This window comes from Odocoileus virginianus, chromosome 30 (assembly GCF_023699985.2).
Source record: "Odocoileus virginianus isolate 20LAN1187 ecotype Illinois chromosome 30, Ovbor_1.2, whole genome shotgun sequence".
NCBI classification, from domain to species: domain Eukaryota; kingdom Metazoa; phylum Chordata; class Mammalia; order Artiodactyla; family Cervidae; genus Odocoileus; species Odocoileus virginianus.
Genome location: NC_069703.1, coordinates 38,088,558 through 38,111,015, shown reverse-complemented (window position 1 = coordinate 38,111,015; position 22,458 = coordinate 38,088,558). Strand labels below are relative to the sequence as shown.

The 22,458-nt window shown below is 56.6% G+C and overlaps 2 protein-coding genes across 7 annotated transcripts; both read left to right on the top strand.

Annotated features, from left to right (window-relative positions):
• Positions 1–1,864: 1,864 nt before the first annotated feature.
• FCN3 (ficolin 3) lies at positions 1,865–7,535 on the top strand. Its single transcript, XM_070458452.1, is given in 11 exon segments — positions 1,865–2,018; positions 2,342–2,437; positions 2,752–2,802; positions 3,511–3,617; positions 5,018–5,041; positions 6,102–6,133; positions 6,135–6,184; positions 6,187–6,222; positions 6,335–6,368; positions 6,370–6,392; positions 7,192–7,535. Coding segments are annotated over 11 exon segments (951 nt in total).
• A 1,483-nt stretch (positions 7,536–9,018) lies between these two features.
• MAP3K6 (mitogen-activated protein kinase kinase kinase 6) lies at positions 9,019–22,389 on the top strand. 6 transcript variants are annotated; one of them, XR_011484774.1, is made up of 29 exons: positions 9,019–9,787; positions 12,019–12,158; positions 12,247–12,270; positions 12,551–12,741; positions 12,863–13,031; positions 13,351–13,457; positions 13,862–14,032; positions 14,134–14,246; positions 14,646–14,805; positions 15,005–15,167; positions 15,244–15,363; positions 15,475–15,524; positions 15,607–15,702; positions 15,860–15,944; positions 16,027–16,160; positions 16,534–16,661; positions 16,904–17,040; positions 17,667–17,772; positions 18,266–18,423; positions 18,526–18,718; positions 18,822–18,960; positions 19,261–19,420; positions 19,576–19,752; positions 20,251–20,356; positions 20,627–20,804; positions 20,889–21,001; positions 21,126–21,196; positions 21,266–21,376; positions 21,764–21,841. XR_011484774.1 is itself a non-coding variant. In XM_070459004.1 (29 exons), the coding sequence occupies exons 1-28, from the start codon at positions 9,445–9,447 to the stop codon at positions 21,342–21,344; spliced, it is 3,786 nt and encodes a 1,261-aa protein (XP_070315105.1). In that variant the 5' UTR covers positions 9,020–9,444; the 3' UTR covers positions 21,345–21,376; positions 21,764–21,841. The 6 variants fall into 6 exon arrangements, 4 of the variants coding, with proteins under 4 accessions (XP_070315105.1, XP_070315104.1, XP_020764810.2 ...); XR_002316919.2 differs by having other exon boundaries at positions 9,020–9,787; positions 21,123–21,196; XM_070459004.1 differs by having other exon boundaries at positions 9,020–9,787; positions 21,123–21,196; positions 21,294–21,376.
• Positions 22,390–22,458: the final 69 nt, after the last annotated feature.

The window sequence follows — 22,458 nt, the reverse complement described above, 5'->3', positions numbered from 1 at the left end:
CTCTCCTTCAAGCCTCTGCACACACGCCATTTCTCCTGCCTGGGTCGCCCTCCCCTGGCTGGAATGATGTCCATCCCCGTCCCCGCCCTGGGCCAAGGGAGAAATGCCGCCCCCCTCCTCCTGGTTTTTCACCCAGTTAAGGACATTTCTCTACTGGATGTTTTCATTTTCAAATGTAGTAAATGCCTGTAAAGAACAAAAGGACTACACAGATGTTTATGTATGTAAAGAACGAGAATCACTCTCCCCAGCGTCCTACTCCCCAGAAATAACTATGCTTAACAGGATGGGTCAGACCTTTTCCTGTGAATTTACAACATACATACCTACACACACTTAGTTTTGTTTTTGTTTTTAATACAAAATGGGGGACTTCTCTGGCAGTGCAGTGGTTAAGAATCTGCCTGCCAATGCAGGGCATGCGGGTTCGATCCCTGGTCCAAGAAGATTCTACCATCCTCGGAGCAATTAAGCCCGTGTGCCACAACTACTGAAACCCACATGCCTAAAGCCTGTGCTCAGCAGTAAGAAAAACCACTGCAATGAGAGACCCACGCACGGCAACAAAGAGTAGCCCATGCTCACCGCAACTAAAGATGGCACAAAGCAACGAAGACCCAGTGCAGCCAAAAATAAAATTATTAAAAAAAAAAAAAAAATGAAGTGGGAGCATGCTTTACATTTTATTCTGCAACTTTGCCCCTTTCGTTAGAGATCAGATTTGCCCCATGACTTATTCAGATGGTGATGGTTGATTTGCCTGCATCCTATCAAATTCCGACTGGGTTATTTCCATTTTATCGTAATCAGCATCATGATAAACGGGCTTGTCTTCAGATCTTGGCAGACCTGCGGCAGAGCATGTGTGGTGGGGACATATTCCTAGAACTGGAATTGGAGCATCCATCCTGTCTTGCAAGCTTGTCCTCCACCTTCCTTGACACTCTCATGAACCTGGTCTTCTCCATCCCCATAAGAACTGGGCCTGGTATGGAGAAGGCCCTCAGAGAGGGTTTGATGAGTGAATAAATGAGTGAATGAATGACCAACGTTTTCCTCTCCTCTGTCACCAGAGGTCCCTCTCCAGCTCAGACCTCACCCCTCAATCTGGTCCAAAGCTGCTGCCTCTTCACTGGCCTCCACGCCTGCCCATGTGATGACCTGCCCATGTGATGGCCTATATCAGCAGCTGTTTCCTAGCCTCTGCCAAAGGCTCCTCAGGGGACCTGAGGGTGGGCATGAAGTCACCTTGCTAAGGATGTTTCTACCTGCTTGGGGGCATGGTTAGGGGCTTGGGCAAAATCTCTGGCAGAGAGAACACAAATCATGTTCTGTCTCTGAGCCCGTTTTTCCTTGTTTATTCATTTATTTAACAAACATTAATGGAACACCTGCTATGTACCAGCCTATAACCCAGTTTCAATAATATTAATAACAACCATCAGTGGGACTGTGTAAGGATGGCAGACCATTTACAAATAGCACCCAGCACGACTTGTCGGGGGGTGGGCAGCAGGTGCCCAACAGATGGTATCAGTTGTCATTCCTGATACAGTGACAAGGATCAGGGAAGAATTCCTAGTGGAGATGACATGAGGGCTGGACCTTCATGCACAGGAGGAGCTTCACAGGGAGAGATGAGGAGGGGGTTCCAGATGAGCTAAGGTACAAAGGTAGAAAGACCCCATGTAAATCCAGAAGTCTGAAGAGATGGCTGCAGAGTCTTGGTGGCTAGGATCAGAAGTTGGACTCCATCCTGGTTGGACTGGGCAGGAATAATGCCCATTCTCTCCAAAGGTGAAGGAGGAAAAGCCCCCATCTTCTGCTGGTTCCAGCCTGGGTGGGGTGTCCCTGGGGAAAGACGATGGAGGAAGTCTTGCTTCGTGTCTTCCCACCTGCCTTGCATCTTTTCTCAGGGCCCCAGCAAATGGGCCCACTGTGGACCCCATTTTCCCTTTTCCTCCTCTTGTTTGGGGAGCCTGCCTGTCTGAGGAGCCAGGACCACCCCAGCTGCCCAGGTAAGGGGCCCAGGGTACCCTCCCCACTCACCCATTCACCCTCCCATCCTCATCCTCTCCCTAGGTATCCTTCTCCCACCCAGGTTCACTGGCCTCAAGGAGCAGGGTGGGAGTTTGATAATCTGGGCTCTCCACACACACACACACACACACACACACACACACACACACACACACGAGGTGTGCAAATAGATGCAAATGATGAAAAACCTGACAGCTAGAATCGGGGGGATGGAAAGAGAAGTGCAGAGGGGTCTGGAAGAGACATGCCCACTACCCCAATGCCCCATCCTGTGCCCACCTGGCCCCATGTCTCCCTGCAGAACCCAGGAAACTGGAAGCCAGTAAAGTTGTCCTCTTGTTCAGTTGTCCTGGAGCCCCAGGAAGTCCTGGGGAGAAGGGAGCACCAGGTCCTCAAGGTAAGAGATGGGGAGGCAGCAATTAGCATGGTCTGTGCTAAGACACCATGGCAAAGGGGCAAGGAACCTACTGTGTGCCAGGCTCCAGGCTGGATGCCCAGCATCCTAAGATTGACCCTGTGAGGTAGGTAGTACCATCCCCATCTCACTGGGCTGGCGGTGGGGGGGAAGGGAGGCTCAGAGAGGATCAGTCATTCGCCCACACTCACAGAGCCAGGAGCCAGGAAAGGCTGCAGCTCGGATCTGACTTCATTGCTTTCTGGCCCCTGACATGTGGCAGGGTGTAAGGCATCTCTCTGTTTCTGGGATGTCAGGGCAACCTGGACCACTGGGCAAGATGGGCCCCAAGGGTGAGCCTGGGGAGTGTGTGGAGCCGGAGGTCTCTTCTTTCTTTGCTCTGTCCCTGGACCAGAGAGGGGGCTGCTTGACTGCTGCTCAGGAATTGGCTGTGATTGATCTCCTGTAGAGGGGGTGGGAAGCTTGTGGCACTAGTGGTTAAGAACCTATCTTCCACTGCAGGAGACAGATGCACGTTCGATCCCTGGATTGGGAAGATTCCCCTGGAGGAGGACGTGGCAACCACCTCCAGTATTCTTGACTGGAGAATCCCATGGACAGAAGAGCCTGGCAGGCTACAGTCCACAGGGTCGCAAAGAGTCAGACACGACTGAAGTGACTTAGCACTCATGCAGTGGGGGTGGAAAGCTGGGAGGAGTGGGGAGAATCAGGAGAAGGGCCTGGGCACCCTCCCCTCTGGTGGTTCAAGAGCCTTCCCTTGGGGGTACTCAGTGCCAACGCTCATCTTTCCTTGGGGCCGGGGATTTAGCAAACTTGCTGTGGGGCCAGGAGGGTTGAGGCCACCCTCGCTGGACCCCAGGTACCTAGAATCAGATGGCGCTGGGGTGTTGGAGGGTCAGCAGGTGAGGCCTAGCCCATCCCAGAGCCCCTCTTCAGGGGTCCAAAGGAATTAAGAGGACTCCTGGAGTCCAACACATGGCCTGTTCCATTGCCTGTGGGCTGGGGCTTCAGAAATGACTTGGGGGGCCCCCATCAGCTCATCTGCCCTCCCCTAGGCCCCGGGAGCTGCCAGGAGCTGCTGAGCTGGAGTACCACTTTGAGCGACTAGTGCCATCTGTGCCTACCTGAGGGCTGAGCCCTCCCAGTCTTTTGTGACAGTTCAGTTCAGTCACCCAGTCGTGGCTGACTCTTTGCGACCCCATGGACGCAGCACACCTGGCCTCCCTGTCCATCACCAACTCCCCGAGTTTACTCAAACTCATGTCCACTGAATCAGTGTTGCCATCCAACCATCTCATCCTCTTTTGCCCCCTTCTCCTCCCACCTTCAATCTTTCCCAGCATCAGGGTCTTGTCAAATGAGTCAGTTCTTTATATCAGGTGGCCAAAGTATTGGAGTTTCGACTTCAGCAGCAGTCCTTCAAATGAATATTCAGGACTGATTTTCTTTAGGATGGACTGGTTGGATCTCCTGGCAGTCCAAGTGACTCTCAAGAGTCTTCTCCAACACCACAGTTTAAAAGCATCAATTCTTCAGCTCTCAGCTTTCTTTCTTTCTTTCTTTTTATTTTTTTTTCCATTTATTTTTATTAGTTGGAGGCTAATTACTTTACATCATTGCAGTAGTTTTTGTCATACATTGAAATGAATTAGCCATGGATTTACATGTATTCCCCATCCCGGTCCCCCCTCCCACCTCCCTCTCCACCCGATCCCTCTGGGTCTTCCCAGTGCACCAGGCCCGAGCACTTGTCTCATGCACCCAACCTGGGCTGGTGATCTGTTTCACCCTAGATAATATACATGTTTCGATGCTGTTCTCTTGAAACATCCCACCCTCGCCTTCTCTCAGAGTCCACAAGTCTGTTCTATACATCTGAGTCTCTTTTTCTGTTTTGCATATAGGGTTATCGTTACCATCTTTCTAAATTCCATATATATGTGTTAGTATACTGTAATGGTCTTTATCTTTCTGGCTTACTTCGCTCTGTATAATGGGCTCCAGTTTCATCCATCTCATTAGAACTGATTCAAATGAATTCTTTTTAATGGCTGAGTAATATTCCATGGTGTATATGTACCACAGCTTCCTCATCCATTCGTCTGCTGATGGGCATCTAGGTTGCTTCCATGTCCTGGCTATTATAAACAGTGCTGCGATGAACATTGGGGTGCACGTTTCTCTTTCAGATCTGGTTTCCTTGGTGTGTATGCCCAGAAGTGGGATTGCTGGGTCATATGGCAGTTCTATTTCCAGCTTTTTAAGAAATCTCCACACTGTTTTCCATAGTGGCTGTACTAATTTGCATTCCCACCAACATCAGCTTTCTTTAAAGTCCAACTCTCACATCCATACATGACTACTGGAAAAACCATAGCTTTGGCTAGATGGATCTTTGTTGGCAAAGTAATGTCTCTGCTTTTTAATATGCTGTCTAGGTTGGTCATAGCTTTTCTTCCTTGTTGGCAAAGTAATGTCTCTGCTTTTTAATATGCTGTCTAGGTTGGTCATAGCTTTTCTTCCAAGGAGCAAGAGTCTTTTAATTTCGTCTTTTGTGACAAGGACACCGCAGGTGGTGGCTGGCTGGTGAAGCAATGTCAGGGAGAGAAAGGACTCCAAGTCAGAGCCAGTGGGCAGTTCTTCCCCTTGGCCCCTAGGGGGAGCCAGAGCCCACTGGAGCCAGGACATCCCTTCGCTGATTTACTAACAAATGCTTACTGAGCTCCCAGAGCGCCTGTAGAAGTCTGAGAAGGCTTCACAGAGGAGATGCCATCTGAAAGGGCCCTGAAGGCTGTGTAGAAGTTCTCAAGCTAGGTGAGGTGCAGAAGGGCATTGCAGGTAGAGGGAAAGACGTGTGGGGAGGCCGGAGACCACGAGGGGGTGGGGGAGAGCGTATAAATGAACTGAGAGCAGGTGGAGTGCTTGGTTGAGGTCTACGGGTGTGGGTCAGGCATGGATGAGGGCCCAGTCTGCAAAGACCCGTTCACAAAGGGCACTGAATGACTGACTCAGTGGGGAGTGGGGAGCCCTGGAAGAGTTTCAAACAGAGGAGGGACCAGGTCAGACATGTTTTAGAAAGAAGACTCAGGCTACACTGTGGAGGATGCATCGGATGGGGACCAGAGTGCAGGTAGAGACACAGTTTAGGACGACTGCAGGGGTCTGGGCAGGAGAAGAGGGTGGGCAGGGGCAGGAACGGAGGTAGAGGCTCTTAGACTGAAAGATATTTAAGCGAGAAACTCTACAGGACCTGGGGACTGCTTGGCTTGAAGAGGAAGCGGGCTGAATGGACCTCTGCTCTAATACCTTGGTTCTTATCATAGTAAATGAAAGCAGGGTTATTTTGAATCTGACCCCCAACTGGACTGACCATCTCCTGAAGGCAGGGACAACGTTTCTACTATTTCAGTCCATCCAGGGACTGCGGTGTGAAATTGAGAGTCAGTAAAAGTTAATAAGGGGGTGTACGGTTGATTGGTATATTCACAGGCAAGGCTCACTTGGACTCACACTTTATCAACAAGCCCCCAAACCAAAGAGGGGGCACCTGCCCACCTACCCCTTGCAGTGCCTCTGCCCCTTGCATCTCCTCATCCCAGGCTCGGCCTGGAGTGGACTGCCATCGTTACCTTCTCTGCCTCCCTAGGTGTTCCAGGGGTGATGGGATGGTTCTGTGGATTCCTTGGTCCTTCTACACAGCAGGTGTGGGGAGCCAGGAGTCTGAATTCTGGTGGGGGATGAGAATTTGCACGAGCTTACTCTCCAGGGTAGGTTTCTCAGTAGGGTCCTGGGAGTCTGAGGGGCCTTTCCCTGGCATTCTGACTTCCTAGCTGGGATCTGAGGATTTCTCCATCTCTGCCTCCCTGTCCCTTTCCCTAGGTACCCTAGAGCTGTGGGTGGAGCTGGAGAACTTTAGGCAACCACACCTTTGTTCCCTGTAGGTCCTTCCTCCTCCTAGTGGAGGCAGACAGACCATCACCAGCTGGTGCTGGACAGGTTCTCAAAGGGCAGGGCAGGTGAGCAAGCCTATGGTGGGGCCCTGGAGCAGTCCAAGAAGTCTAGGGAGGCTGGATGGAGCTTCCCCAGAGCTGCCATGGTCTCCACGAATGACCCAGGACACCTCCTTCCCCTGATGCGAGTCTGTTTCCTCACTGGAAAAATGGCAGTGATGAGACAGGGTGGTGCAGGAGTGAGCAAGTTGGGCTCTGGAGGCAATTGATCCTGAGTTTAAAATCCAGCTCTATCATTTACTAACTGTGTGACCTTGGGCAAGTCTCTTCTGGGTCAGAGCCTCAGTTTCCTCCCCTGTAGAATGGGTAAGGAGGCAGGGAGGGAGGATGTGAGAGCCAGCTGAGGCTCTGTTGAGTGTTATCATTATCTGCTTTGGAAGAGGAACCAAGAAAGGTTTTTTTTTTTCTTTCAGAGAAACACCAACAGTCGAGAAGAAAGTTGAAAGAGGGAAGTGGTTACAAGGAGGTGCCTCAGCGGAGCCCCCTTTCCTGCCTCGGCGTCTGAGAAGCCCCTCCTAGCTCCCCCAGGCACAGTTGCTCAGGCTGCAGCTGGGAGCTGCGAGGAGACAAAGGAGCAAGAGGGAAGCGGAGATTCTGGGAGGGGACGAGGCAAAGGGAGGCGTCAGTGGCTTTAGAGCCACAGTCCTGAGCTCAAGTCCCACTGCCTCTGTGATTAGCTGCCTGGGCCAATGCCCTTGCTCCATGGCACTGCTGTTTTTCCCACAGGGCCTGCAAACACCCACCTTACAGTTGCTCTGAGGCTCCTGCGAGATCATCTCTTCAAGGGTGTCAGGCATGGTGCCCGCACCGAGGTGCCTCCCAACCTCTTCCTGCCAGGGGCCTCCCAGAGCTTCCAAGGCAGGAAACCCTTTCCCACCGACCATGATAAAAGTGGGAGAAACTGCATGGTGACTGTTCCCGGCGCCTGCTGGTACGGATCCTGCTATCAGACCAATCTCAACGGGCGCTACTTGATGTTCAAAGCCCCTGCCCATAATTATGGCATCGACTGGGCCTCATGCCAAGGCGTGGGCCATCCTTACCACAGGGATTAAATGGTGCTTCGCTAGGGCACCCTGGTAGCCAGCACCCTTATCTCTATCACACAGCTTCCGGACTCTCGGTGGTTGTTCAATTGCTCAGTTGCGTTCGACTCTTCATGACCCCATGGACTGCAGCATGTCAGGCTTCCCTGACTTTCACTGTCTCCCAGAGTTTGCTCAAACTCATGCCCATTGAGTCAATGATGCCATCCAACCACCTCATCCCTGCTCCTCTTACTTTTTATTAAAAAATAAAATCATTTTTACTCTTTCCCGACTGGCAGACCTCTTCCAGTTATTGGGAAAAACTCAAGAGGGCAGAGCAGGGACACAGGTTTCAGTTCCATTCAAGGAAGATCTTCTTTCCAGTCAGGAAGATTGCCAAGTTGACCTCAAAAGGTAGTGAGGCTTCCGTCCCTAGAGGTTTGCAAGTTGAGGCCAGAGGAGCATGGATTAGCAGACTTGGAAGAATTCAAGTATCCACTGACAATATTCTTGGGTTCCCTGGGTCCTAAAGTGGATGGTTTCATGGTGGGAACTGCACCGGCATCTCACCTTGTTACCCCCTGCCTGTCCCTTCAAAGTTGTCTGTTTTCCAGGCTCTGTTGTAAGTCACATTTTCATCCTCTGCTACTTCCTGCCTGTTCCATTAGGGGTTAGTTCGAACTCAGTCAAAACAAGGCAGGCACATTTTTCTCCCATGGGGCAACAGGGCAGTGAAACAGCAGTTCCTGAGCTGGCATTTAAGCAGTTAGATAATTTGCCAGAGTCACATTCAAGAAAGTGTTAGAACAATAGTTAAGAGTCTGATCTCTGAGTCTGACAGGGAGTCCTGGGCTTGCATTCTGCTTTGTTATGTAGCTGAGTGATCTTGGACAAGTTACTCAACCTCAGAGTTCCCAGTTCCTGATTTCAGAGTCCACTGAAGTTTATGCCAGGCTGTGGCCTCACTAATTCCCACTAGAAGGTTAGGGATTCTTGGGCATTGGAGCTGGGAAGCCATTGTAACCCAAGGGCTGGGGTTCCTGGGGTTCTCCAGGGAGATGGAGAAACGCTTGCATGAAGATTCTTCTCAGGTTTCATGGTCATGTCCTGGGTGGAGGTCAGGGGTCAGAAGGGCTCCAAAGCAGATTGAGTTCCCGGGAAAGCAGCCCCCTGGCAAAAAAGGCAAAGGACCCAGCTCTGATGCCAAGTCCCATGCTACTGACAGGCTGGGGATCAGGCTTCCCCAGTCCAGTCCCTCCCAGCCTGCCCACCAAGGACGCTGAGGGACGGGCTCTCTCCGCCGTGTTTGTTCTACACACCCTGACATCTCTGAAGATCCCTTCTTCCAAAAGATCCCCGCAGGGCAGGGCCTGCAATGCACTTGGGTCTTAGCTCTGGCCTGGGCACCCATCTTACGAGTGCCTGCTCTGAGTAGTTCACAGTGGTTGGCTGCCCAGGGGCAGAGGCTGTTCCGGAAGCGGTCTGTCTCAGAGGTTCTGGCGGGAGAGGAGGGAGGGAAGAGGCCGTGTCCCAGGCCGCTAGGGAGCGGTGCTGCCCCAAGGCCGAGGGTGGAGCTTTCCCGGTCGGCCGGGAAAGGGCTGGGCCCGGCCTACATGTGGGGGCAGGAGACAGCGACGGCCGAACTTGCGCGGCGGATCCTGGGTGGTGGGTACTGCTGGCCCGATGCCTGGGGCCTTCCACGTGACTCTGAACTGCGGATCACTGGATGCCCAAGATACCCAGGACCCAATCCCCGAAGTCAGATCTTCAGGACCTTGCAAGTCAGAGTCCGGATTTTCGCCCTGCACACCAGATTCCCAAACGGGACCTCTGGCCAGACTCCTGACCTCCAGATCCCGCAGGAAATTCTCGATCCCGGAATCTGTTGTTCTCCGCTCCCGTCCCGCCCCGGGTGCCCAAAGCCCGGCGCCCAACACCCGAGCGCCCCCGCATGGCGGGGCCGAGCCCGCGGTCCGGAGCCCTGGAGCGCGCCGGCAGCTGCTGGCAGGACCCGCTGGCCGAGGCGCTGAGCCGGGGCCGGCCGCTCGCGGCGTCCCCGGGTCGGGGCTGTGCGCGAAGCCGGCCTCTCAGCGTGGTCTACGTGCTGACCCGGGAGCCGCTGCCCGAGGTAGAACCCGAGACGGGAGCCGAGGCGGAGCCGCTGCCTCTGCGCTGCCTGCGTGAGGCCTGCGCGCAGCTTCCCGGACCGCGGCCGCGACCTCAGTTGCGCAGCCTGCCTTTTGGAACCCTGGCGCTGGGAGACACCGCAGCGCTCGATTCGTTCTACAACGCGGGTGAGCGCGCCCGGGGGGCGGGGCGCTGGGTGGAGCTTAGAGTCTGGGGGCGGGGCCGAGGCGGGGCTCAGCGACTCCCGGGGGCTCAGCGACCCCAAGGTGCGGAGTCGTGGGGGCACAAAGTGAACTAAAGCAGAGGGGCTCGAGGAGGGATCCGCAATAAAAGCGGAGTTTAGGGGGTCTGGAACTCGGCTAGACTCGGGCAGGGACTTCACGGATCCAGGTCTGGCTCGAGGTTCAGGGTGGGAGCTTAGGAACTCTGGAGTTGGCACCGTGCCTAGGGAGTGGGGCTAGAATTAGGGAGTGGCTGGGAGCGGGGCAGGGTGTGGTATCTCAGGAATGGGATTGGAGAGCTCAGCCTCGGGATGATCTCTCACGGAGCTCATGACGGAGGATCCTGGAGGTGGAACTTGGACTGGGGGAAGGGGCCCCTAATACGTGGGGCTAGAGTTCAGGGGTCCTAGTATACTACTTCCGGGGATCCGGCTGCAAAGGGAAGCGAAGGGCACTAACGGCATTGGATTCTAGAGGCGGGAGCTTGGTTCATGAGGCCCCAGGAGTTCTGAGAAAAGTAAAAACTGTGGTGCTGGGGAAGACCGTCCCCTGGACGGCAAGGAGATCAAACAAGTCAATCCTAAAAGAAATCAACCTTATGGCGTGGGGGGGGGGGGGGGGGGGGCGGCGGTCGCTGATGCTAATGCTGAAGCTGAAGCTCCAATACTTTGGCCACCTGATGCGAAGACCCGACTCATTTGGATAACACCCTGATGCTGGGAAAGATTGAAGGCAAAAGGAGAAGGCAGGCAGAGGATGAGATCGCTGGATAGCAACACTGACTCAATGTATATGAATTTGAGCAAACTCCAGGAGATAGAAAAGGACAAGGGGAGCCTGGTCGTTCTGCAGTTCACGGGGTCGCAGAGTCGGACCCGACGGAGCGACTGAACAAGTAGCTCCGGGAGAATCGGCAGAGCTGGGGCGGAACTGGAGGCGGAGAAGGGTCTTCCAGGGGCGGGGCCAGAAAGCGGGTATTCCCCAGGGGGATCACCCAGCCCTTTCGCCAGCCCGGATGCCCCGCCCCGATACTAATTTGTTTATCCAGGAGATCAGGAACCCTACTTGCAGGATGTTCATATAACTTCAGCCTAACAATGAAGGCTGGACTTCCCTGGTGGTCCGATGGTTAAGAATCTACCTGCAAGCGTGCTCAGTCGTTCAGTTGGTCCGACTTTTTGGGACCCCATGGACTGTAGCCCGCCAGGCCCCTCTGTCCACGAGATTTCCTAGGCAAGAATACTGGAGCAGGTTGCCATTTCCTACTCCAGGGGATCTTCCTGACCCAGGGATGGAATCCACGTCTCTGGCATCTCCTGCATTGGCAGGTGGATTCTTTACCACAGTGCTGCCACCTGGGAAACGGGACATGGGTTCAGTCCTTGGTCCGGGGAAGATTCCACCATCTGTGGCAGGGCAACTAAGCCTGTGTGCCACAACTACTGAGCCCGTGTCAGCCTGCAAGCAGCAACAAAAACCCATCACAGCCAAAAATAAACAAACATAAAAATGAGGGCTGACTCGACCTTGAGATCACAAAGATACACACAGAATCATAGACAAACTCACAAATTGTGCATATCTTGCTTCACAAAGGCTGTCACAGACACTGTCCCACACAGAGATACAGACAGCAAACGATACACTCACAGAGGCACAGTGTTGTACACACACAAGGCAAGTATGTATACACATGTGTATACGCCAGCACTGCTGGTGCGGCCCCTTTCAAGAGACTGTGTTGAGGATCCAGGGAATGGCACGTCCCTCTTTGCACAACTCTTGCCCCTCATATGGCCCAGAACAGGCTCCGGGCTGGTGCATAGCCTCCCCTTCTCTGTGCCCAGGGCCCGTAGGCTCTGCACAGTGGGATACAAGCAGTTGGGCCTCGGGAGCTCCACTCCTCTCTTTGCAATACTATAGATATAATTTCTGTACGACCCAGAGGGACCCTAAAAGGGAGAAACTGAGACCCAGAGCAAAACTGGACTCTGAGGAGTTACATGGGAACACAGGCCCAGCCAGGATGGATCCCCAGGCTTCTTCCCCACAAGCTGGGTTCGGGACTTAAGGTTTGGGGCTCGGGGCTCAGAGCTTCGGGCTCGGGGCTTCAGGTTCTGGGCGCCGGGCTTGGGGTTCGGGCTCAGAGCTCAGGGCCTCCACCTGTGTGTCCACAGATGTGGTGGTGCTTGAGGTGAGCAGCTCCCTGGCGCAGCCCTCCCTGTTCTACCACCTGGGTGTGAGGGAGAGCTTCAGCATGACCAACAACGTGCTCCTCTGCTCCCAGGCCGACCTCTCTGACCTGCAGGCCCTGCGGGTAGGTGGCCAAGGGGCTGGTGGGGACCAGCCCAGGGCGGGGGTGGCCCTACCCAGAGTGCCAGTATCTGAATGTCTGTCTCCTGCAGGAGGACATTTTCCAGAAGAACTCGGTGAGCCGAATCCACCCCTCCTCCGCGGTTTCCCTTTGACCTCCATTATAACCTCTGCTCTCCACCATCTTTCCTGGCCTCCTCATTCACCTCTGACCTCTCTAGTGCCCCCCTGACATCCACGTGACCTTTGACCCCCTATTGCCTCCTTTCGTGAAGTGGGCCCCTTCCCCGCTATTCTAATCCCCACGGGGGTGGACCTCTGACCCCTCCACTGCCCCTCTCTAATCTAGCCCTGACCGCTGACCTCCTCTGATTCCTGGCCTCTCTCCCACCCTAGGATTGCATTGGCAGCTACACGCTGATCCCCTACGTGGTGACAGCCACCGGTCGGGTGCTGTGTGGTGATGCAGGCCTCCTGAGGGGCCTGGCTGATGGGCTGCTCCAGGCTGGGGTGGGCACAGAGGCCCTGCTCACACCCCTGGTGGGTCGGCTGGCCCGCCTGCTGGAGGCCACACCCACAGACTCTTGGTAATGGGGGCCCCCCTCAGCGAGGGTGCCAGGAGGAGCTGGTGAGGGCCAGGGGGGCCTGGAGTTGGGCAGGCCTGGCAGGCCCTGCCATTCTCTCTCTCTCTCCTGCCCTGGGTGTTAGTGGCTACTTCCGGGAGACCATTCGGCAGGACATCCGGAGGGCGCGGGAGAGGTTCAGCGGGCAGCAGCTGCGGCAGGAGCTGGCTCGCCTGCAGCGGAGACTGGACAGCGTGGAGCTGCTGAGCCCCGACATCATCATGAACCTGCTGCTCTCCTACCGGGACGTGCAGGTGTGCAGGGCTCGAAGAGGCAGGCTGGCCAGTCCAACAAGCCCCAGGCCAGTTTCCGGACCCACTGGAGGCTCTGAATGAATTACCTGACATCTCCGAGCCTCGGTTTCCTGGGCCGTGTGGGAAGCTGGGCACCCATTGAGGTCTCCCTGTACAGAGTGGTGTCTGTACTTCCTGGGGGAAGTGTGCAGAGGATGGTGGGTGGGAAGGTGGGGTGTTGGGTGGGAGGGGACCCCCGCTCAAGGTTTGCCTCAGGGTCTGTGGGCTGAAGGGACCCCCCGGAGGCCCTGAGGCCAGTGCATGCTGTTCCCTCCTGCAGGACTACTCAGCCATCATCGACCTGGTGGAGACCCTGCAGGCCTTGCCCACCTGTGATGTGGCCGAGCAGCATAATGTCTGCTTCCACTACACCTTTGCCCTCAACCGGTGGGTTGGCAGAACAGGCTCAGGTCATAGCCACATGGAGACATGGGTCTCTGCTGTGCAAAGTCACTTCAGTCTGCAATCACGGCTGTTCAGGGAATTTGCGGCCCAGGATCACACTGATGTCAAATGGTCACTAGGGTTCTGTTTCTGCTGCCCAGGGTGGGGTGGGGTGGGGTGGTGGTGCCGACCTTGGAGTAGTCACAGCCGTCTAAGGCCACGGCTCCTCAGAGTCACTGCAGTCACTTCTATCTGGGATTCCCACCTCTCGGAAAGTCAGCGCTGACCAGAGACACCACTCTTCTGGGTTCATGATGGTCAGGCCCTTGGGAAGGTCCCTGCTGTTCAGGGTCTTGGGGTTTCTGGACAGAGAGTGGGTCTCCAGCCTATCTTCCCCTTCCCCCTAGGAGGAACAGGCCTGGGGACCGGGAGAAGGCACTGGCCGTGCTGCTGCCACTGGTACAGGTGGAGGGCCCGGTGGCACCTGACCTGTACTGCATGTGTGGCCGTATCTACAAGGACATGTTCTTCAGCTCTGGCTTCCAGGATGCTGGGCACCGGGAGCAGGCCTATCACTGGTAAAGGGCCCAAACAAGTGGACAGTGGGCTGAGCTAGTGGACTGAGGGATGGGGCTGTGGGCATTAGTCCATTCCCACATCACCCCCACCCTCACCCCAGGTACCGCAAGGCCTTTGACATAGAGCCCAGCCTCCACTCAGGCATCAACGCCGCTGTGCTCCTCATTGCCGATGGGCAGCGCTTTGAGGACTCCGAGGAGCTCCGGCTCATAGGTGAGCCCCAATCCTGCACCCCATCCCCTACCCACAGGCGCTCTGAGGGGCTTGGAGAGAGGGCAGGGAGAGAGGACACTGGGCTAGAGCTGGGGCTGACCCATCCCATTTTGGACCTGTTCTGCCTGAACCCACACCTGGGTCCTCATGGACCCTCATGAGCCCCTGAGGCCACAACTGTTCCTAAGCTCACACCTGTGTTCCTTACACACTGAATTCCATGTACACTTGTTCCCACACCCTCACCTGTGCCTGAGCTTCTACTCCCACCTGAGATCTGGCCACACCTAAGTTTTCACCCATTTCTATCTTCCTACCCATGTGACTTTGGTGGCCTACACCTGGGCTTTGCCAAAACCCGCAACCACATTCATTACAACCCAGGCCCCTCTCTCCTAGGCATGAAGCTGGGCTGCCTGCTGGCCCGAAAAGGCTGCGTGGAGAAGATGCAGTATTACTGGGATGTAGGCTTCTACCTGGGAGCTCAGATCCTCGCCAATGACCTCACTCAGGTGGCACTGGCCGCAGAGCAGCTCTACAAGCTCAACGCCCCCATATGGTGAGCGGCCCACTCTGGGGTCCTGGGCTGGCCTAGGCTGTCGGCTTCTGCACCTATATCCCCTGGCATCTAGTCTGAATCCCTTCCAGACCGGTACCCACGGCAACCGATAGCCTGATTCTGGCTGCATCCAAACCAGTCTAGTACCGCTGGCAGTGCCGGTTGGTGCCTGGACTGAAGACATGCCTGTTGTCTGCAGGTACCTGGTGTCCGTGATGGAAACCTTCCTGTTGTATCAGCACTTCAGACCCACACTAGAGCTTCCTGGAGAAGCCCCCCACGGCGCCCACTTCTGGCTCCACTTCTTGTTACAGTCCTGCCAGCCACTCAAGACGGCTTGTCCCCATGGGGACCAGTGCTTGGTGAGGTCGGTGGGGTGTGGGACCCAGGAGAGGTGCCGGCCCCTTCTGACCAACCCCTCTCCCCTGTCTTCTGCAGGTGCTGGTCCTGGAGATGAATAAGGTGCTGCTGCCAGCCAGGCTGGAGGTTCAGGGTACAAACCCGGTGAGCGCGGTGACCCTGAGCCTGCTGGAGCCCAAGAAGCAGGTGAAGTCGCCGGTGAGCCACCCCCATTGACATCTATGCACCTCTTCTGTCCGGCCTTCCCCCCTCTCCCCAGACCCCTCTCTCTGTCCCCAACACCCCTCTGGGACCCCTTTCTTCTTACAGGACGTTCCCTCCAGCTGGACCTTCCTGGTGGCCTCCATCAGCGGCGTCAGGTAAGAGGGGGCCCTGGAGGAGGTGGGGGCGGGGGCGGCGCGGCTGGGAGGCCGGCTCACCCGGGTCCTTCATCCCTTCCAGCGTCTCCAAGCGAGACGAGCGCTGCTGCTTCCTCTACGCGCCTCCTCCCGCTCAGGACGTCCAGCTGTGCTTCCCCAGCGCCGGGCACTGCCAGTGGTGCGCGCGGCCCCGCGGGGTCGGGGTGCTCCGAGGGCCAGGAGGCCCGGGGCATCGAGGGAGAAGAAGGGACCATGTTCCCCGGGTGCTCTGGGCAGAGAGGGGAACAGTTTCTGCCCCAGGTTGCCCTCCCGTCAGTCTTGATCTCCGCCCTCAGGTTCTGCGGCCTGATCCAGGCCTTGGTGAAGAGTCCGGACTCCGGGGTGCCCGTGGAGACGGAGGGCGTTGGGGAGGTGTTGGAGGTGAGGGTGTGGGTTCAGGGAGCTTGAGGAGGGGGGTGGGCCGAGGGTCCCCCTGAACCCCTCATCTCACACGCCCTCGCAGTTTGATTACGAGTTCACGGAGTCGGGCGAGCGGCTGGTGCTGGGCAAGGGCACGTACGGGGTGGTGTACGCGGGCCGCGATCGGCACACTCGTGTGCGCATCGCCATCAAGGAGATCCCGGAGCGGGACAGCAGGTTTGCGGGCGAGGGGTTGGGCCCAGGGCGCCAGGTAACATGGGCGGGACCGCAAGTCGAGAGGCTCCTGGGGCCAGACTGTAGGCCGGGGCGACGCAGAGGCCCACGTGGTCGGGACTGAATGCTTGCGCTCAGAGAAGCGAGAGTTCGGGCCCCGTGGGCCCAGCCAGGCCTGTGCACAGAACCGCAGGGACCCAGCGGGTGGGCTAGGGTCCGGAGGGGCGTGTGGGCTGGGTGATAAGTTGAGGAAGGAGGAGGTGGGGGTCTGGTGGGGTGAGGGGGGAGAATCTACAGGCCTGTCCTGCTGGCACTGGAGTGGGGTAAGCGCCCCTGCCCCAAGCAGGCCTGTTAGTCACTCCCTACTGGTCCCCAGGTTCTCTCAGCCGCTGCATGAGGAGATCGCTCTGCACAAACGCCTACGCCACAAGAACATTGTGCGGTATCTAGGCTCCGTCAGCCAGGGCGGCTACCTCAAGATTTTCATGGAGGAAGTGCCTGGAGGTATCTGCCCTGTGTGGGAGGCAAATGGAACTGGAGTTGTGGGGCCTGGGGATGGAGCCAAGCAAGGGGTGGAGAACCCTCTGGGGAAAATGACCCCTAGCCTGTGTGGGTGGTATAGCCCAGAACTAGCTGAGGCAGTGCGATTGGGTGATGGAAGCTGGGCCATGGCCTGTCCTTCGAGCAGACAGCTGTGGGCTGGACTAAGTGGGTGCCAATTATGGCCCTGGACTGCACCTTCCCAGGCAGCCTGTCCTCCTTGCTGCGGTCAGTGTGGGGACCCCTGCAGGACAACGAGAGCACCATCAGTTTCTACACCCGCCAGATCCTGCAGGGACTCAGCTACCTGCACGACAACCACATTGTGCATCGAGATATCAAGGTCAGCCTGTAGCTGGCTCACCTTGGTGGGGGGTGGGGTGGGCAAGAGGGAGGAACAGAGAGGGCTCCAGACACAGGCTGGCAGTTTAGACTAAGTGGGCAGACCCTTTGCAAAAGCTTGGGAAATTCATAAAGAAGGTTCCCTAGGGAAGGAAAGAAGTTCAGATTTGAAGCCAACTTCCAGGATTTTCCTGATTCTTCCAGGGGCTAAGAATCCACCTGCCAATGCAGGGGACGTGGGTTCCATCCCTGGGTTGGGAAGATCCCACATGCTGTGGGCCAGCTAAGCCTGTGTGCCACAACTGAGTCCGTGCGCCCTAGAGCCCATGCTCTACAACAAGAGAAGGCACCGCAGTGAGAAGCCCAGGCACCGTAACTAGAGAGTAGCCCCCATTCGATGCAACTAGAGAAAACCTGCACACAGCCACAAAGATCGAGCACAGCCAAAAATAAATTAATAAAATGCAGCCAACTTCCAGGGGGACATAAATGGGATGGCAGGGGGAGGGGGTTGAGAGAGGCAGGGTCAGGCTGGGAGTCTCGGGAGATGGGGTCTGGGATAGAGTCTGGTTCTGGCATCAGGAGCCCAGTCCAATGTCTGCTGAGCACAATGTCCACTCTGCTCAGGGGGACAACGTGCTGATCAACACCTTCAGCGGGTTGCTCAAGATTTCTGACTTTGGCACCTCCAAGCGACTAGCAGGCATCACACCCTGCACTGAGACCTTCACAGGTAACAGGGTGTGGAGTGGTGAATGGGGCTTGCTGATGTGGGGCAGAGAACTCTTGGGACATTCCAGGGAATGACATTTCTCCTGGGCATGGAGTTAAAGTCTTAATGGGGGATGGAACCTGGGGCAGGTCACTGAGCCAGGGGGCAATGATACAATCTAGAACTGGAGCTTGGAGAGCTGATAACTGAATTGATTGAGTTCAGTCCCTGAAATGGAGCCCAAAAGTGTGAATGCGGACCAAAGTTCAGAGCAGATGATGCAGTCCAGGATAGATGATGGCACCTCCTGTGGGTGATGGAGGCCATGACTGATGGAGCCTGAGATGAGTGAGGAGACTTGGGATAGAGGTTTGACGACCAGGGTAGATGATGGGAACTGTTTCGGATGATAGAGTTCAGGGTGAAAGCTGGTGGCCAGAGGATAATAGAGCTCCCTGCCACCCCCACGGTGATACAGCCCAGATGAGCATTCCTGCTACTGCTCCTGTCCTAGGGACCCTACAGTATATGGCCCCAGAAATCATTGACCAGGGCCCACGAGGTTATGGGAAGGCAGCAGACATCTGGTCACTGGGCTGCACAGTCATCGAGATGGCCACAGGTCACCCGCCCTTTCACGAGCTAGGGAGCCCGCAGGCTGCCATGTTTCAGGTGAGATCCTCAGGGCCCGTCTTATGAGGTGGGGTGGGAGTAGACTGAGTCCCGAACACCTCTAAACATGTCCCTTGTTCCCCATCCCTGCTCCCTTCCCAGGTGGGCATGTACAAGGTGCATCCGCCAATGCCCGGGTCTCTGTCAGCTGAGGCTCAAGCCTTCCTCCTCCGAACTTTTGAGCCCGACCCCCGCCTCCGAGCCAGTGCTCAAGCGCTGCTGGCGGACCCCTTCCTGCAGCCTGGGAAGAGGAGCCGCAGCCCTGGTTCCCCCAGACAGGTTCTAAGGTCCTCAGGTACTAAGTGGGTGGAGGGAGTGAGCACCCTGGGGTGAGGGCAGCGGAGGTCTGGACGGATAGGGCTCAGGGGCCCCGGCTGATGGCCTTGTCCCTCCCTCAGAGGTGCCATCCGCCAGCCCTGCTCCTTCAGCGGACTCCACCTCCCAATCCCAGACATTCCCGCGCCCTCAGGCACCCTCTCAGCACCCTCCCAGTCCCCCTAAGCGCTGCCTCAGTTATGGGGACACCAGCCAGCTCCGGTGAGCACCCAGGGTCCCAGGGTGGGGTCACTTCATCTGGTTTTGTCCCCGGGGGACTCCCTCCAGCAAAAGCCCTTCTTTTGGACCCAGACACTTGGACCACGTGCAAGGATGGCATTAGGTGCTGTCCTCCCAAACGCCCTTATTGAAGTTTATTGTGCCTTCTCAATACTGAGTTCATCTCTTTTATCCCTGTGAGGTGGGGAATAAAAGTAAAAGCCAGTATTCAATCTTCTGGGGTGGAGGTGGCTGGGTGGTGTTGCTGCCCGTCCTCCATCGGCCACTCTTCACTGCACCCAGGGTGCCCGAGGAGCCTGGGGCTGACGAGCCCGCGTCCCCTGAGGAGAGTTCGGGGCTGAGCCTCCTCCATCAAGAGAGTAAGCGCCGGGCCACGCTGGCCACGGTACTGGAGCAGGAGCTGCCGGCCCTGGCGGAGAGCCTGCGCCTGGAGCAGGAACAGGTGGGCGGCTCGCCCCAGCGCCCCCTGCTGGTCGAGCCCCGACAGGACGCCTGCTTTTCCTGCGGACGGCCTAGCGCCCACCCCGTACATCCTCCCATGAGCATCTCTTCTGGCTCATCCGTATACTCGCTGAGGACCCTTCTCTTCCTTCCCAGGGTCCCCGTCTGGAGAGGAGTCATGTGGAACAGCTACTGCTCTGCCTCAGGGCGCACATCCACACTCCCAGCCGTCGGCAGCTGGCCCAGGAGCTGCGGGGACTGCAAGGGCAGCTTCGGGCTCAGGGCCTTGAGCCCGAGCTTCTGCAAGGGCCGCTCTTCGCCTTCCCGGATGCGGTGAGGGAGCCCTCTCACAGTACGGCTGCCCAGCTTCCCAGGTGGTGCTTGGTGGTAAAGAACCCACCTGCCAATGCAGAAGGCATAAGAGACTCGGGTTCGATCCCTGGGTTGGGAAGATCCCCTGGAGGAGGGCATGGCAACCCACTCCAGTATTCTTGCCTGGAGAATCCCATGGACAGAGGAGTCTGGCACACTACAGTCCATGGGGTCAAAGAGTCGGACTCAGAATGAAACAACTTAGCACGCATGCACTCAGTAAGGGGTAGTGAGCTCCCAATGCTTGGGCATGTGCAAGGACTTGATGTCACAAGATTCCGCGTCTTCCCCGTGAAGATAGAGCCTTTGGGAATGGGACGCCTGCCCAGTCCTAGCTGCTCTGACCCTCTTTTGATCCCAAGCCCGCCCACCCTACTTGCCTTTCTAGGCTTTTCCAACTCAAACTCCACCCCTACTTGAGGCCCAGCCGTCTCAGCCGCACCCTCCCTCCCTCTCCAGGTGAAGCAAGTCCTCCGCAGGCGCCAGATCCGCCCACACTGGATGTTCGTGCTGGACTCGCTGCTCAGCCGCGCTGTGCGGGCAGCCCTGGCCGTGCTGGCCCCAGGTGGGCGTAAGGGCGGAGCCTACCTGCACGCCTGTCCGTGGGGCGAGGATGTGATCCTTGGGGGAGTGGCGAACACCAATAGGGCAGGTGGGGGCGTGGTCAGCGAGGCCCGGCCTAGACTCGGCGCCAAGGAGGGGGACGTGGCCAAACGGACGTCTCCCAGGCTGACGCGGCCTGGACGGTGCCCAGAGTCCCGTGTCTTCCGCCGAGGGTGGGGTCCTAAATGGGCATTCTCGTCCTGCCTGAGTTCAACACCCCTCGAATTGGCAGAGGCGGAGAAGGAGGCGGTCCCACCGAAGTCTGAAGAGGCCAATAACACAGAGGAGTGCGAGCCCAAGCGGCAGGAGAGCCCAGCCCCAGCCGAGCAGAGCCCTTTCCTGGGGGAGCCGGAGCCGGGCACCCCTTCTCTGACGGTGCAGCTGGGCCGCTTGCGAGCAGAGACTGATAGGTACCGCTCTGGGACTTGCCCATGATCTCTGCACAAGCTTCACCCCTGCTCCCCCTCCATTCTGTGGGCTTCTGCCTTCAACAGGCTTCGAGATGTTCTGGCTGAGAAGGAAAGGGAATGCCAGGCCTTGGTGCACCTGGCCCTCCAGCGGGTCAATGGGGAGGCCAGGACCTGTGCCCTGGCTTCAGACCCCCCAGGTGAGCAGGACCAGGCCGGTGAACATGAAGGTGGGTGGGGGCAGCTTCTTGGCCGAGGCACCCTTGGGTTCAACCTGAATGTGATTTCTCCTTCAACCTCAATATGACTTCTCCCTGACAGCAGCTCTCACGGTGGACCAGGGCCTGGTCCAGTGGCTACAGGAACTGAATGTGGATTCAGGCACCATCCAGACGGTGAGGGGAAATGTGCTGGTTGCCCCTGATACCCACCAACCAAGGACTCCTCTTATGCCCATCTTTCAGCTCTTCTCCCTTTCTCCGTCTGATGCAGAGAATCTCAATACTGAATGAGCACTTTGTATACCCCTGGTGGCTCAGATAGTAAAGAATCTGCCTGCAGTGCAGGAGGCCCAGGTTCGATCCCTGAGTTGGGAAGATCCCCTGGAGAAGGGAATGGCTACCCAGTCCAGTATTCTTGTCTGGAGAATTTCGTGGACAGAGGAGTCTGGTGGGCTATAGTCCATGGGGTTGCAGAGTCAGACATGACTGAGTGCCTAACACTTTCACTTTACCCCCCCCCCCCCCCCCCATCGTACGTATGAGAAAACTGAGGCACAGAAAGGACTGCTGTTGCATGTTGGTAGTATTGGGTTGGCTAAAAATTCATTCAGGTTAAAAAAAACTCGAATGAACTTTTGGCCAACCCAATAACCCAGAGCTAGTTCTTGGATCTTTGGACCTAGCTTCCTCTGATTTTTACCTCTCCCTGTTTCTGTGTGGGGGTCTCTTGTCCACAACCAGCTACTGAACCACAGATTCACCCTCCATGCCTTACTGACCTGTGCCACTAGAGATGACCTCATCTACACACGCATCAGGTATGTCCTGGCCCTCGAGGGATAACCCACACACATGGCCTCATGCTGGCCAGATCCTGACATCACCCCACCCCACCCCACCATTACAAGCCTGTCTGGGCTCCTCCCTGAAAACTACTGGGACACCAGTGTCCACTGGGGACAGAGGGGGCATCACACAGACAGTGGCTACCAGAGAGCGCCCAGGGCCTTCTTCTGGCTGAGCCTCACCGAGCCTGGTACCCCCAGGGGAGGGATGATATGCCGCATCTGGAGAGCCATCTTGGCACAGCGAACAAGATCCACGCCAGTTACCCCTGGCCCCCAGGAGGCTGAATGAGGACATCCGAGGCAGGAGGCCAGACCCAAGGATGGATGAATGGAGGAAACACAAGAGGCTTCTGACACACCTGCCCCAGGACCCAGTGGCAACTGGAGGAGGCCAGGTGGGTGGGGGGTAGGGTAGGGGCCAGGCCTCTAGCCCCAGTGGGGAGAACCAATCACAAACATGCCTCAAGCTCACGAGGGCCACCAGGCAAAGACTATTAAACAATACTTTTGTACCCCTGGGCCTTGGCAATGTCTGAAGTATGGACAGGGGTCCTAGGACCAGCTCCCTGAGGTCTTTATGTCTTGAGT

What these genes read in the sequence shown, in the direction of transcription:
- MAP3K6 (XM_020909150.2), top strand. Translation starts at nt 9,445, where the DNA reads ATGGCGGGGCCGAGCCCGCGGTCCGGAGCCCTGGAGCGCGCCGGCAGC. An exon ending in CTGACCTGCAGGCCCTGCGG is followed by an intron (nt 12,159 to 12,246) that starts GTAGGTGGCCAA and finishes TGTCTCCTGCAG; the next exon opens with GAGGACATTTTCCAGAAGAA. An exon ending in ACATTTTCCAGAAGAACTCG is followed by an intron (nt 12,271 to 12,550) that starts GTGAGCCGAATC and finishes CTCCCACCCTAG; the next exon opens with GATTGCATTGGCAGCTACAC.